The sequence below is a fragment of the Trematosphaeria pertusa genome, assembly GCF_010094035.1.
Source record: "Trematosphaeria pertusa strain CBS 122368 unplaced genomic scaffold BU26scaffold_10, whole genome shotgun sequence".
NCBI classification, from domain to species: domain Eukaryota; kingdom Fungi; phylum Ascomycota; class Dothideomycetes; order Pleosporales; family Trematosphaeriaceae; genus Trematosphaeria; species Trematosphaeria pertusa.
Window position 1 is genome coordinate 541485 of NW_022987221.1, and position 12668 is coordinate 554152.

At 53.3% G+C, this 12668-nt stretch overlaps 7 protein-coding genes across 7 annotated transcripts; 3 read left to right on the forward strand and 4 right to left on the reverse strand.

Annotated features, from left to right (window-relative positions):
- Positions 1-17: 17 nt before the first annotated feature.
- BU26DRAFT_49730 (uncharacterized protein) lies at positions 18-1653 on the reverse strand. The gene is made up of 2 exons (XM_033826283.1): positions 840-1653; positions 18-763 (listed from the first exon to the last, which is right to left on the reverse strand). Exons 1-2 carry the CDS (start codon positions 1314-1316, stop codon positions 110-112), a joined length of 1131 nt encoding a protein of 376 aa, XP_033681591.1. The 5' UTR covers positions 1317-1653; the 3' UTR covers positions 18-109.
- BU26DRAFT_49702 (uncharacterized protein) lies at positions 1278-2347 on the reverse strand. Its single transcript, XM_033826278.1, has 2 exons — positions 1826-2347; positions 1278-1751 (listed from the first exon to the last, which is right to left on the reverse strand). Exons 1-2 carry the CDS (start codon positions 2041-2043, stop codon positions 1625-1627), a joined length of 345 nt encoding a protein of 114 aa, XP_033681592.1. The 5' UTR covers positions 2044-2347; the 3' UTR covers positions 1278-1624.
- Positions 2348-2864: 517 nt separating this feature from the next.
- On the forward strand, positions 2865-4398 carry BU26DRAFT_521042 (uncharacterized protein). The gene has a single exon (XM_033829439.1). It carries the CDS (start codon positions 3116-3118, stop codon positions 4250-4252), a length of 1137 nt encoding a protein of 378 aa, XP_033681593.1. The 5' UTR covers positions 2865-3115; the 3' UTR covers positions 4253-4398.
- A 226-nt stretch (positions 4399-4624) lies between these two features.
- On the forward strand, positions 4625-5857 carry BU26DRAFT_606818 (pfkB family kinase). The gene is made up of 2 exons (XM_033835693.1): positions 4625-4976; positions 5022-5857. The coding sequence occupies exons 1-2, from the start codon at positions 4667-4669 to the stop codon at positions 5759-5761; spliced, it is 1050 nt and encodes a 349-aa protein (XP_033681594.1). The 5' UTR covers positions 4625-4666; the 3' UTR covers positions 5762-5857.
- A 450-nt stretch (positions 5858-6307) lies between these two features.
- Positions 6308-8214, forward strand: BU26DRAFT_521044 (uncharacterized protein). The gene is made up of 2 exons (XM_033829440.1): positions 6308-6487; positions 6535-8214. The coding sequence occupies exons 1-2, from the start codon at positions 6431-6433 to the stop codon at positions 8032-8034; spliced, it is 1557 nt and encodes a 518-aa protein (XP_033681595.1). The 5' UTR covers positions 6308-6430; the 3' UTR covers positions 8035-8214.
- Positions 8135-10982, reverse strand: BU26DRAFT_606820 (uncharacterized protein). Its single transcript, XM_033835695.1, has 3 exons — positions 10572-10982; positions 8629-10517; positions 8135-8560 (listed from the first exon to the last, which is right to left on the reverse strand). Exons 1-3 carry the CDS (start codon positions 10645-10647, stop codon positions 8231-8233), a joined length of 2295 nt encoding a protein of 764 aa, XP_033681596.1. The 5' UTR covers positions 10648-10982; the 3' UTR covers positions 8135-8230.
- Positions 10983-11204: 222 nt separating this feature from the next.
- BU26DRAFT_521046 (uncharacterized protein) lies at positions 11205-12450 on the reverse strand. The gene is made up of 3 exons (XM_033829441.1): positions 12278-12450; positions 12139-12219; positions 11205-12000 (listed from the first exon to the last, which is right to left on the reverse strand). Exons 1-3 carry the CDS (start codon positions 12353-12355, stop codon positions 11443-11445), a joined length of 717 nt encoding a protein of 238 aa, XP_033681597.1. The 5' UTR covers positions 12356-12450; the 3' UTR covers positions 11205-11442.
- Between the last annotated feature and the right edge of the window lie 218 nt (positions 12451-12668).

Consider the following 12668-nt stretch of genomic DNA (forward strand, 5'->3'; position numbering starts at 1 on the left):
TTAAGAAATGTCCGTGCTAAATATGCGTATGCGCTCTTCAACAGAGCGGACTCAATGCTCCTCGCTTCGGAGCCCCTGGGTATCTCAGTCGATTACGCTCGATTCGAAATTACTCAAGAATCCTGCTCTCGCCGTTGCTCACCTCTTCAAACCTCACGTCCTCAAATTCGTCTTCACCATCTACGTCGGCCCTAGCTTCTTTTAGCGCATCTTCTATGGTCCAGATCTTGCGGCGTAAGAACCAAGCTACCAAGCCGCCCCCTTTCTTTACTTCGTCATGCGTGCCCACCCAGTACTTTGCGCGTAGTATCCGCTGTGCCAGGAGTCCATTCTTCGCGCCGAGATTCAGCTGCTGTGCAGAGGAAATTGAGACGTCGTGGAGCCCGTGAAGAAAGGCCAGAGTATGCAGCGGCGGGTCAGCTTCAGCGATGGGAGTAAGTGCTGTATATGGTATCCCATGCGGCGTATAGATGACACATTCTGCTGCCTCAATGCCCGTTGTCGAAGGCTCTTCGTCGCCGTATATCGATAGTGAGGAGCGTTTCTTCGGCGTTGTGGGGAGAAAGGGATGCGTTGCGAACGTTATGAGAAGCGCCGAGTGATAGTATAGGGAGTCATGCGCCGCCGTGAGGCGTGATATGCTAAGCCATGAGGGTAGAGGTAGGAGCGAATAGTCGTGCCAATCGGGGGCTTTCGAGGACAAGGTTGGGGTTGTGGTTACGGAGCGAAAGTGCTTAAAGCTAGATATTAGCTTCGCGGCTTGCTACGGAACCCATTAGCGACGGGTCTGCTACGTATGACCGCTGTGGCAGCTCGTTGGGAGCGAAGCGCTCACCCACCTCAGTCGCAAAGACCGGCACATCAGGGTGTATCTCCAACAGTGTCTCCTTGTGGCAATGATCGGTAAACTCATGCGATATGGCCACCGCATCAACAAACGTCTCAATATCCGCGCCAGCCTGCAGATTCGTTATCCTCCCTCTCCCCAGTCGTAAACCTCCAGCAAGGATCTCAATCTGCCGCGCCAGCTCCTCCACCTCGGCAATGCTTTGGAGCGCGCTCTCGGTGGCATGCCATTGCTGCGAAAACCAGCGCGCGACGTCTGATTGCGGTCCCTGGAGCCAGGGATCGATCAGGATGTTGTAGTAGATGCGGCTGCCGTGCTTGATCGCGGAGGCGGGGCGCGGGATCTGAAGAAGCCAGCTCGTGTCAGCGTTTAGGTGGTGGAGGATCGGGCGGCGCGTCGCGAGAGACCGGACGACCTGATCGCGAATTTCGAGGTGCAGTTGTGCGGAGGGCGCGTCGAACGCGTCCATGGCTACAATTTACGGAGGCATTGTTCGTTGTGAGTGATGAGGTCTAGCCGTGACGTGTGCTGGAGCTGTGGAAGCTGCAACCGTGCTAGCGCTGCTTGGGTGAATTGATGACGCACAGGGATCTCAAAAGCCACAACCGATGGCTCCACGTACTTTCTCCCTATTTATATGATCCGTCTAAACGTTGCAGTATAATAGCGCAGAGAACGCCTATCCCATACCATGCCCACTACATGCGAGTCGCTCCAGCATGGCGGTCGCAAAGCCCCGTGCTCCGTCTTCAATCCCCATCCCCCATTGGACAGTCCTCAGTAGCAAGACCAAGAGCTGGCTTTGTCGTCGAAGCTCACATCTGTAAGATTGACGGCTCCAGGACCCAAAATATTTGAATTGTTCTTCTCGATATCGACATGCTCGCCTTTGCAATCAGCCTCCCTATCCGCTGATTAGCAACCATTCTTGGTCCCTGAACGGCTCTCTGCAAAAAGGGCCAGTGAGGGTGTACTTACTCATAGAGTGTGCATCCGTTAGCAAGACCGACGTCCACGAAGGCCCACGAGATGTTCTTGTTCAGTCCCTCTTCTGTTATGTCATGACACACCCAGCGATTCGTAACCCAAGACATCCGGATGCCTTGCCCTCCAGGCTCGGTCGAGACATCGAAGACGACGCTGCTCCGAGCAGCAACCGCTAGGAAAATAACAGCCGTCGTGATGGTTGTCTTCATTATGGCGAGTCGGTTCTAGATATCGTACGTTGGGCAATGCGGGAGGTTGATGTCAAGTGCTGCTTTGGCGAACTCCCAGGATACAATATATACCCTTCGAAGTATCACTCCTCTTCCACAAGATGCGGCAGTCGACTGGAGTAGTGTTAATAGGTTACGTGCAGAGACTACCCTCAGGATGGCGAAGGATCTATTGTCAATGTCACGCTGAATGGAATCAAGGTCCGAGCAGCGCTGCCTAGGCCAATACATTATCAGGGAAGGGGAGACTACGGCAGTTTAACCGAGTAAGCCGGGCAGAGCCTTCGTATACCGCGTACAGGACTACGACTATTGGGAGGCCTTGTCCAAGGTGAGTCGGCCCTGGCGGAAGAGCGATCAGTGATACGTCCTCAGGTGCTCAGCCTCAGCGCTTTGGGGTCCAGTCGACCGTTACATTAGGTGGGCTCTGGGTTGGGGTTAGGGGCCGGACATATCATTTTGTGTCGCAACCTTGGAAAAGAATATTGGATCTGTATGACGCAGATCCTGTGGTTTAATATGCAAGGGCTAAATAAAGAATTCGAGCTCTATCACGCGGCGTCGAGTCGCTTTGGGTATCGTGGAGTCGTACAGTCAGCAAAACCATGGGTCAGATCGTCACAAGCCCCAAATCATAGAAATAATGTCCCGTTGAAGTCATTCAAGGAAGTGTTCTGGAAGCAGGATGGGGACTCAAGAGTTGACGAGGCCTTGCCAAGATTGCATGACGTTTTGGGGCTAGTGCATGCAGGGATCCAGTCAACCTGCTCAACCATGAATCTGTTACCACTTGGCTTCCACCGGTTTGCCTCGTCTTCGCTTGCAACATATTTGAATCACACCTTTTACACATATCAATACAATACCGGGCCCGCCTTTGTAATTGGTAAATCACTCGAACAAACACAACACAAGCCGCACCCAACGGCCAACTGCTCGTCGTTCGTGTCTCACGCCTCTCTTCTTCCCTTGCCACGACATTTCCTTCCTTGTCCATTCCCTATACTTCCCAGCAGTATTCATCACCTCGGCAGCTACTTGAGGCCCAAATATGTTCAAGAAACTCAAAGACAAGCTCAAAGGCGATGATCACTCTTCCGCCGGCGGCCCGATGGGCAACTACTCCCAGCAGGCACAATTTCACCCTAGCAACCCGTACTACGCTCCACAACAACCTCAAGAGCATACGATTAGCTCGGAGCAGAAATATCAGCCTCCTCCGGGGCCACCGCCGGGCCATGGCCCCTCGAACTCAGGCTACGAACCCCCTTCTGGACCACCATCCCATTTCCCACAACAACCGCCTCCAAGCTGGGATCCACCTCCATATCATGACTGGACAGTAATCCCAGATACATCACAGCTTCCTCCCCCACCATCGATAGGCTATGAAAGCTCGCCCACTGCGAATGCTACTGGGGAAGAGGGCGCCCGAGCACTGGCCTGGACTCAAGCGAATCCTCTGTGGCCACCACAAAATCTAACATCCGCCACCCACGCCGCAATCCAGAGCGCCCAGTTGGCCTTGCTTAAGGCGCCAACATACATTGGAGACCTCATGCCACAGCAACAGGCCGGACACTGGAAATGTCGCACACATGCAAAGTGTACAGACTCGGCTATCCTCACAAACCTCCCCATGTACTCCGTCCGCTGGGATTCGCCGCTGAATACCCACCGACCGAAGACTATCTACTTTGAGCTCAAGGTCCTCGGCATCGGGCGAGGCGGCTTCTCGCGCTCCGGGGTAGATTCTGGGATCGCAATCGGCTTTGTTGCGCCGCCATACCCCACATTTCGACTTCCCGGCCATGAGCGAGGCAGCTTAGCCGTGCACAGTGACGATGGCCGGCGATACGTAAACAATTGCCGCGGCGGCAATGACTGCACTACTCCATTCCAGCCGGGCGAGACAGTGGGCATCGGCATGACCTTCGCACCTCCGAAGAATCCTCCATCATACGACCAATCACAAGGAGGAACGATTCTCGATATCGATGTCTTCTTCACACGCAATGGGAAGAGGGTCCAAGGTTGGGACGGGAATGAAGAGCTGGACGTGGAAAGCGAAGGAGGAGCAATGGGTATTCGCGGAGAGTGTGACCTGTTCCCAGCAATTGGTGTTTTCGGTGGCGTGGACTTTGAGGTCTTCTTCCACCCTGCACAGTGGCTTTACCATCCATTCTAGATGCCTCTTCTGGGAGGCTCGCATCAGTCTTCTGCACAAACATGTGGTACCCCCGAGGCGAAGATTGTTGCTGTTGTTTCAACTACCTGTGGATCACGGATTTACGAAGCAATATAAAATAAGATACTCTCTGTCACTAGACTTAGACGTGTTTGGCAGTCTATGCCTGCGAACGAGGTGTACGACTGTACGACTGCAAGCGCCAGTAATGGCGCATATTAGTTGATGAAGTGCTACTAGCTTTAGTCCTCGATTGACTCCAAATTAGCTTTTCTGAATCGCCCTTGACCCCGGTGTGAATGCTCGCTGACTAAGCTAGCAAACAACCTAGTCAACGACGATTGGCCGAGCTATGACTTGCTGCGACCACTTCACAAACCTCCCCAACTTTACCTCAACAACACAACTTACAACATGGCCGACCAACCTTCTCCTAACATTTGCTGCGTTTCTCTGGGCATGGTCATTATCGACAACATTCACATGCCCAACAAACCCGCTCTATACGACGTGCTTGGCGGCTCCGCGACATTTGTGACACTGGGTCAACGCCTTTTCGCTTCCGAGCTTTCTGAAGTGGGGTGTCTGCTCGTTGCTGGTGAAGATTTTCCCCAAACAGTCAAAGAGGAGATTCAAAATTGGGGCACGACGCTGGTACTGAAAGAGCGGACCAATGCGCGCTCTACGAGGGGAAAGTTGGAGTATGAAGACGATACGTTCGGGCGTAAGTATTCATAGTGGTAGGAGGGCATTATTGACCTATGAGCAGCAAAGAAGTTTGAGTACACCGCAGGGCCGCTCAAAGCTTCCCCATCAGATCTCGTCAAGACGCCGTTACTTCACGCTAAGGCTCTCCATCTATTCGGTACACCCCAGGAGATACTAAGCCAAGTGCCTGAGCTACTTCAGCTTCGGGAGAAAGGAGGTATCACCGAACGTCCGCTCATTGTTTGGGAGCCGCTCCCAGCAGCTTGCACTACGCCAAATGCTCAGTCATTTCTTGAAGCCGTTAAGCTCGTCGACGTCTTCTCACCTAATCACATCGAGATTGAGGGCATATTTACTGAACGGGCGTACGAAAAGATCGACACGAATAGGTTGGAGTCATACGGTCAAGCCTTATTGGACTCATCTATAGGACCCAACGGCGATGGAGCCGTCATCATTCGAGCAGGCGAAGACGGCGCCTTATCGATGAGCAGAACATCAAGACCGACTTGGTTCCCAGCCTACTACGAAAAAGACTCTCCGGAAGTGGTGGACCCTACCGGAGCGGGAAATGCCTTCCTTGGGGGCTATATCGCGGGCTGGCAGCAGACGTGCGATATTCACAAAGCGATGTGGTATGGCCATGTCGCAGCAAGCTTTGCTTTAGAACAGATCGGACTGCCAAGGCATGACAGTAAGAATGGAGAAGCACTGTGGAATGGTGTTACTGTTGCGGACAGGTTGGAAGAGTACAGGAAACGAGTGAGGGATACGAAGGTCCTGTCGGACGCCGTGGTCTAGTCTAGAAGTGGAGCTGGGTTCCGGTGCCCAGAGAATACCGCATGTAACATACCAGTTTGCTCGCGGATACTTGCAGATGCCTCCATCCGAAGGGACAACTGACTGAGATCCGAGGGCTGGAACAATTCAAGAGCCAAAATGCATCACAGAACCTTGACCCATGTACTCCTTTAGATCGACTTATTTGAGTGACTTCTGTTGCTTTCCGATCGGATCCGGGAGAGCGCAGCATGAATCCACAAGACATTACTTCAGCGGCGAGGTGATGCAATCGTGCAATTCAAGTGTTTGTGCTGTCAGACGAAATCTGCGGTGTTTCACCAGGCGTCCGCAGAATTATTGGCCAGATCCCAGCGTACAACCACGGCACAGAAGACAAAACGAGGCCTTGAATGCAATGTAGGATTTGCACCCCTGCAAGAGAGAACTCAAAGCCTTACGCCTAAGGAGGCCTGGTTTAGGCAGCAAGCCTCACGTGAGTCGACCGTGCCGCACTAGCGCCCCGCCTTCCACCTCCAACGCTTCTTTCTTCTTGAACCTCACATCATTGACGTGCGCTATCAAACGCCAGACAGCCGAACCTCATTTCTCCAAAGAAGTGCTTGGATACGATCCGTGATACCGAAACTTACGCTCGGCGCAGCGCGAAAGTATCGACTGGTTGGCGACATGTTCAATCTACCTGGTAGGACGCAAACGAAGGCTCATCCCATGAACCAGTATCCGGTGAGTATGCCTCAGTTGCTTGAATATACTTGTCTTACGGATACTAGCGAGTTAAATTTAACCATCATTGCCGTGAAAGCGATGGCGTCAACTTCTGCGACTGCCAGTTGAACGTCCGAGGTATCAACTCCTGCATGCACTATGGACGCTACGTGGAACCTCTCGCTTTCTCGCTAGATGTCCATTCCGTAGTTAAGCAGGATAAGTGTCCGCTTTTCTCCACCATTCCCAAGGAGATACGAGACATGATTTACGAATTCGCACTCACGGACTGCACGTCGAATCCGGCAAACAGCGACAATAAGACTCGTCGAGGATACGGAAGAGACAGAAACAACCGGACTCCCTCCTCAGATATCGCTTTTAGTCTCCTTCGCACCTGCGCTGCCGTCTACCTCGAGGCGTATCGACTTCCGCTGCTGCTCAACCCCCTGATATCCTCCGATATTCACGATGGTACTCGTCCCAAACTGGGCAGCCTGGCACCGTGGCAATTTGCGCTCATCCAGAGTCTCGAAGTCGAACTCCAGCAAGCTGGTTTGGAACGCGGCGCGCTCCGCGAAATTTTAGAAGAGTGGCAGGCGAATGAGAGACATGCGGGCGCTTATGTCGCGCCGCGCTTCTATCAACAGTACAAGGGTACACTCTGCCCCACTAAGTATTTCGAGATCGTCAAAGCTTCTGAGCTCGTCGATGGCAAGTGCCGGGATGGCGATCAAGTCACGCTTCCAGACAAGTCGAGCCTCTGTTTCTATGACCAATCTTTCTTACGGGTCGGGCTTCCTGCCCGCGCCATGGTAGCCCGGCCGCTCACGCGTCTGACCCTCCGACTCTCGCGCACGGATTGGTGGACCTGGACAGATGATCCGAACTGCACGGATGGCGCAAGACAGCTCGGCCTCGATCCAGCATGTGGGACCGGCTGGGCCGACGCCGCCTCGCGTCCGACGGCAACCCAAATGCTCGAGCTTGCAGCACAGCGACGGGAAGGTAATTCTATTATGCGGTATACGAGCACGTGGGGCGCAGAAATCGCGCAGCTCCCGGACCTCAAACAACTCGAACTTGTTCTCGAAACGTTCGGCGATAAGAAGCATCAGCTGGAGACCGTGGTTGACTGTGCGAAGACTTGGAGGTTTCCTCTGGATGATACAAACTGCGAGCTGGTTTGGGATGGGCTGGTGGAGACGCAGAATTGGAGCGGTGGACGCACGGAATTCTTCAGCCGGGATGAAGCGCACAACTACGATGATTCGGAGGACGAATGGGAGGACGAGGAAGAAGAGCAGGGTGATGAAGAAATGAGTGATGGCGAGCAGATCAATGACGAAGATGAGGAGGCCGCTGTGAGCGGTGGGAGTGAAGAGGTTGAAGAAGATGGAGAAGGAGATGGCGAAGGAGATGGCGATGACGGCGACTCTGGAATGGAAAATGATGAGGAGAATGAAGAGGACGGCGAGGAGACAGAAGGGGGCATCGAGGATTGGGTGAAGCGGAACAAAATTTTTGAGGTCCGAATCATCCGCTTCAAGCGAACAAGGGTGTAGTTGGGGGAAATGACACGCTGGGAGATGTGGCGCACGTGCGCTTAGAGACTTGCTATATGTCTCTTGCTATGGCCCGACGCCTCTTCGATCTGTCGAAACACGTCAACTAGTCAGGAGAAAAACTTGGTTCTAAATTCCAAGAGCATGTCATGTTTCAGCCCTGATTAAACAATGGCTCATACAAGAATCCAACCCCCTAATCATGCCTCGTGATATACACTTCACCTACAAGGACACTGCACCCGACCACCATTGCCACAGCAATAATAGGGAGGTTCACTCTCGCGAAATCCATCCTACGAATCCGGATATGCTTTCGAGCGAGACTCTCCCGCCACTGAAGACCTGAAACGGAGGCGCTGAACACGGTACTGAAAGCTCCATAGTTGACTCCTATGGCCATGGCATATACAGCACCCCAGAATGTCCGGTTGCCAATAGGAGTCCCATTTCGAATATGCATCTCCTCCCATTCTTTCATAATTCTTGAGAGGAGGAGGGTCGATCCGAAGTTCGTACCTGCAAACTGTGACAAGTCAGCTAAGCAAGCTTCACGATAGTTGGCCAGATAGGGATGATAGGGAGCTAACTCACATTACTAAGCACCACAGAGAGAAATGCCATGCCCCCAATAGCGCCCATAGTCCCTGTCTTGGTGACCCAATGGTCCCAGCCGTGGGTGAAAACGGCCACCCAGCCGTTGGTGTCCAACGCTTGGATGAGAATGAAAATGCAGAAGATGAATGGGACGAACTTGAATGGTAAATGGCGGGCCGCTGCTACAAGGGTAGGGAAGGTCTCTTGGAGCCAGATGTACACCTCAGTGGCTAGTGACGCTAGGGTCGTCGGGCCACGCCTTTCCTGGAGGGCGATGTTGCGTGCAAGTCGATCGGCGAAATCCGATTTCTCTTCATCCATGACTCCGGAGGTGGAATTCATTTCTCTGTTTCCATCCGGACTGATGTTCTGCTCCTGGTCAGGCCCCGCTTCGACCTTCAACGTCCAGAGTCCATCCGGAGACGTTAGTGTAAGCGCTTCTTGAGTGCCGGAAAATGGCATGTGAACCATGGAAACCGGACGCTCCACAGGACGCTGGCCAGTGCCTGAAATCGCGGTACGACGATGGGCATTGTCACTGTTGGACCCGTCGGTGTTGCTCCTCTGGGGCTGGGCTTGTGGTGACTTCATCTGTGGCCAGGTTGATTGGCGTGGAGTTATCGCATTCGGGACCTGGTCTGGACCCGCCCTATTCTGTTTCGTGGCCTCAACCATTTCGGCCCTCTCCTCTTCTTTCGGCTTTGGCTCTAGAGATGCTCGTTTCGCTTCCTTGGCATGTTTCGCTGCTGCCTCCCTCTCTAGTTCTTCTTTGACGACTCGCTCTGCTCGAGCAGTCTGCGCTTGCTGGCGGCCCTGGCGAGCGATCTGACGCGTCTCATGCCGATGGTACCATCCAAAAAAGGAATCCCAGCCGATCATGACAAAGGCGGCTGGTAGCGTCACCCAGAACACGGGGGGGTCGTTACCACTCGCGCTAGTAGCGCTGAGCACGAACAGCACGATGACAGTTGCGGCCAGGATAACAAGACCGATGGTTGCCCCTCCTTTATCCAAGAAAGGGTTCAGGATATCTTCGACCGCAAGTTGCATACTCTCCTCCTCATTCTCCCCCTCAGTATGGCCTTTCGCATGCGGAATCGCGGTGTTGATGGGCTTCCTAGCTTTCCTCGCGTCAGGTAGGTCGTAGAGCTTGATCGAGATCGGAATCAGAGCCTGCTCTGCGAAGACCACGTATATTAGGATGGGGAACAGCAAGATGAAGGTCGTGAGAACAGGAACCACCATATTTGCCGAGTATACCCAAAACTTGATGTTGAAGGTGCTGGCCACCATGAGGTTGCAGGGGTTTGAGGAAACCAGGATCGCTGAAGCCACGTTTACGATGGAGAACTGCATATATATCCACGCCATTGGGTGAAGGATATTGGCCGACATACGGGTGATATAAGCAATGATGCCCATACCAAATTCAATGATGGGATCATTGCCGACGAAGCCGCCAAGTGCGAAGGAGGCCGAGTAAATCAAGAGATATAATCTGTGTGCAGTGCGAGCATTCCTCTGCAATACCTTGAAGCTGAGATACCGAATGAGGCCGGATGCTTCGATTGAGTTGGAAACGTAGGCCACCGTGAGCAGGAAGAGCGCGAAGTCGCCGGGCGAAATATTACTCAAGCCAATCGTGCCGTCGTGTATCTCCTTTCTTCCGATAGCGGAGATCGCAAGGAGAAACAAGTTTGCGAGTAAAGGTGCGGTGACGAGGTCCATCGGAAAGTACATTCGTACGAACTTCGGCATTTGGGCTTGCTTGCGTTGCCGCGACCGTACTGGTATAATTCGTACATAGCTAAAAACATCTAGGACGAGCTCTGTAAGGTTTCGTGGGACGTAGATTGGTATCCGAAAAGGGAAGATAACGACAAGGTCTGTCTCGCAACACCGTCAGTGAGACATGCCGATCGCATCGTCGTGGGACTTACTAGCCACAACAAACACCACGAGGGTGAGAATAGACAGCCAATTCAGGTCGACGCTAAGGTCGCTAGTCGCCGTCATAGTTTGTTGAAGAGGTCCACGGAGAGACTCGTTCCATGGCTATAAGGATATAGATGGGGGGCGAACGCGTGGCTGTGCAAGGCTGGGAAGGCAACCACTACTGCAGTAATCGACAGTATGCATCCACCCATGACAGCATCTCCTAGCGATCTGCATAGAGAGTAATACGGCGTCCAAGTCAGGCTGTTTCCGGTCATGGCGACAACTGCTCTTCGAGAGCTTCCCTAAACACTTCCAGATCGCTACTGAACGATCTAGGTACTCCATCATGCGTTTCGAAGCACGGTCAAGGCGGCGACAGAAACGGGTGGCATGGCAGTGGTAGTTTTCCCGAGTCATGTGTAAGAAAGACGGTGAAGGCTGACCCCAAGACTGAAGTTCTTTAAGCCACGATTCATGAGTGTGGCTTAGGTAATCATCCAACGAGTCGGTTTGGGCACCTTCTCTTCTAGCAGCTAGTTATCCATCCCTCAACAACAAAGTTACACCTAACAACAGCAGGTCTAATAAGAATGTTGAAGTCGCGGAAGTTGTGAGCGCCATGCAGGAGAAGGCGAGCGAATATGAGATTGAAGGCAACATCGCGGTAATTATGCAGTAAGACAGCTTCTAGACTGGAGCCCAGTAGTAGTCAGGTAAACCTCAATGATGCCTTCAAAATCCGGCTCCCTGGCGAGCTCCCCATTGCCGATGGCACTGAATCCTAGCAGCCTCCCCGTACTATTCTCCGTGGACACGGTGCGTAAACGTTGAAAGTGTATTCTGAATTACTCCCTCCCTTCACGAATGAGTTCATCACACACCCAGCACAGCACCAGCAGCAACTCCCATCCCAACACCAACCAGCCACCCCGGCACCCCCGTCCTAACCACCGCCCCAGTACTCGCCGTACTACTCGCTTGCGCCAGCCCACTTCCACTTACACCCGTACCGGTCGTCGGCGCCGGCGTCACCATCGCACTCCCACTCCTACTCCCACTCCCACTTACAGCACCACTAGTCGCACTCCCACTCGCAGCCACCGTCCCATCAACAACCCGAAGCGTCGCACTCTGCACATTCCACAAGTCCCAATTCCCGCTCCCCGTCCAACCCGGGACCGTGAAATGGTACTCATAGCCCAGGGTAGAGTGCGCAATAGTCCCCGCGTTCGTCATTTCGCAGCTGGCAGCCGTGGCAGGGGAGCCGGTGAAGGTGCAGGCAGTGTGGGTGGAGAGGACGGGCTCGTCGGTGTACTTCATGTCGAAGGTATTGGGGCCGATGGCGACTGTGTAGGTGAATTCGGGCAGGTTGGCCCAGCCGGCGCAGGGGTCGGTGGCGCAGCCTACGGAGTAGGTTGTTAGGCCGTTTTGCTGTGGGTGCTTTGGGTTAGTGAACTGGTCGAGGGCTTTTGCTATGAAGAAAGCTACGATCAACGCCCGAACAAATCCCTCTCTTCCAAACAATCGAGCCAAAAGGCTCGAATCTAAAGAAAAAAAAGTGAATCATACCACGTCCATAACCCGGCCATGAAAGTCCTTCCACTCATCATTATCCACGCCCGCGTCGCCTAAGCCGACGTAGGGAAACACCTATTAACCCCAGATCAGCACCTCCGTCTCTGCCTCCCATCACAAGCTTCCCACATACCAGATCCCGATCCGCGACTCCAAGTCCCGCAAACAGCATCATCGGCACCAGCATCCGCCATTGCAAAACCCTCCCCATTTCGTTCTGATGTCGTTCAAATCTTGCTTGCCGGCGGGGAAATTCGAGGCTTACGAAGCTTGAGAGGCGTTCGCGATGGAATAGTAGCGAAGATGTGAAAGCACATCGCGAACTTCATGCGCAGTAAGGATTATATGGAAAGCCAGAACAGTCATAAAACTCCGGTCCAGGAGCCACACCACCTCCCTCATCAGACCCAGTCATCGTATTTTTAGCCTCTATTTATTCCCATGAGCGGTAGGGCTGCATCGCTGGGCCAGAGCCGCATCTAGATCCAACGGCTAAAATCCTTCGCCTCATCACGGGATACGCT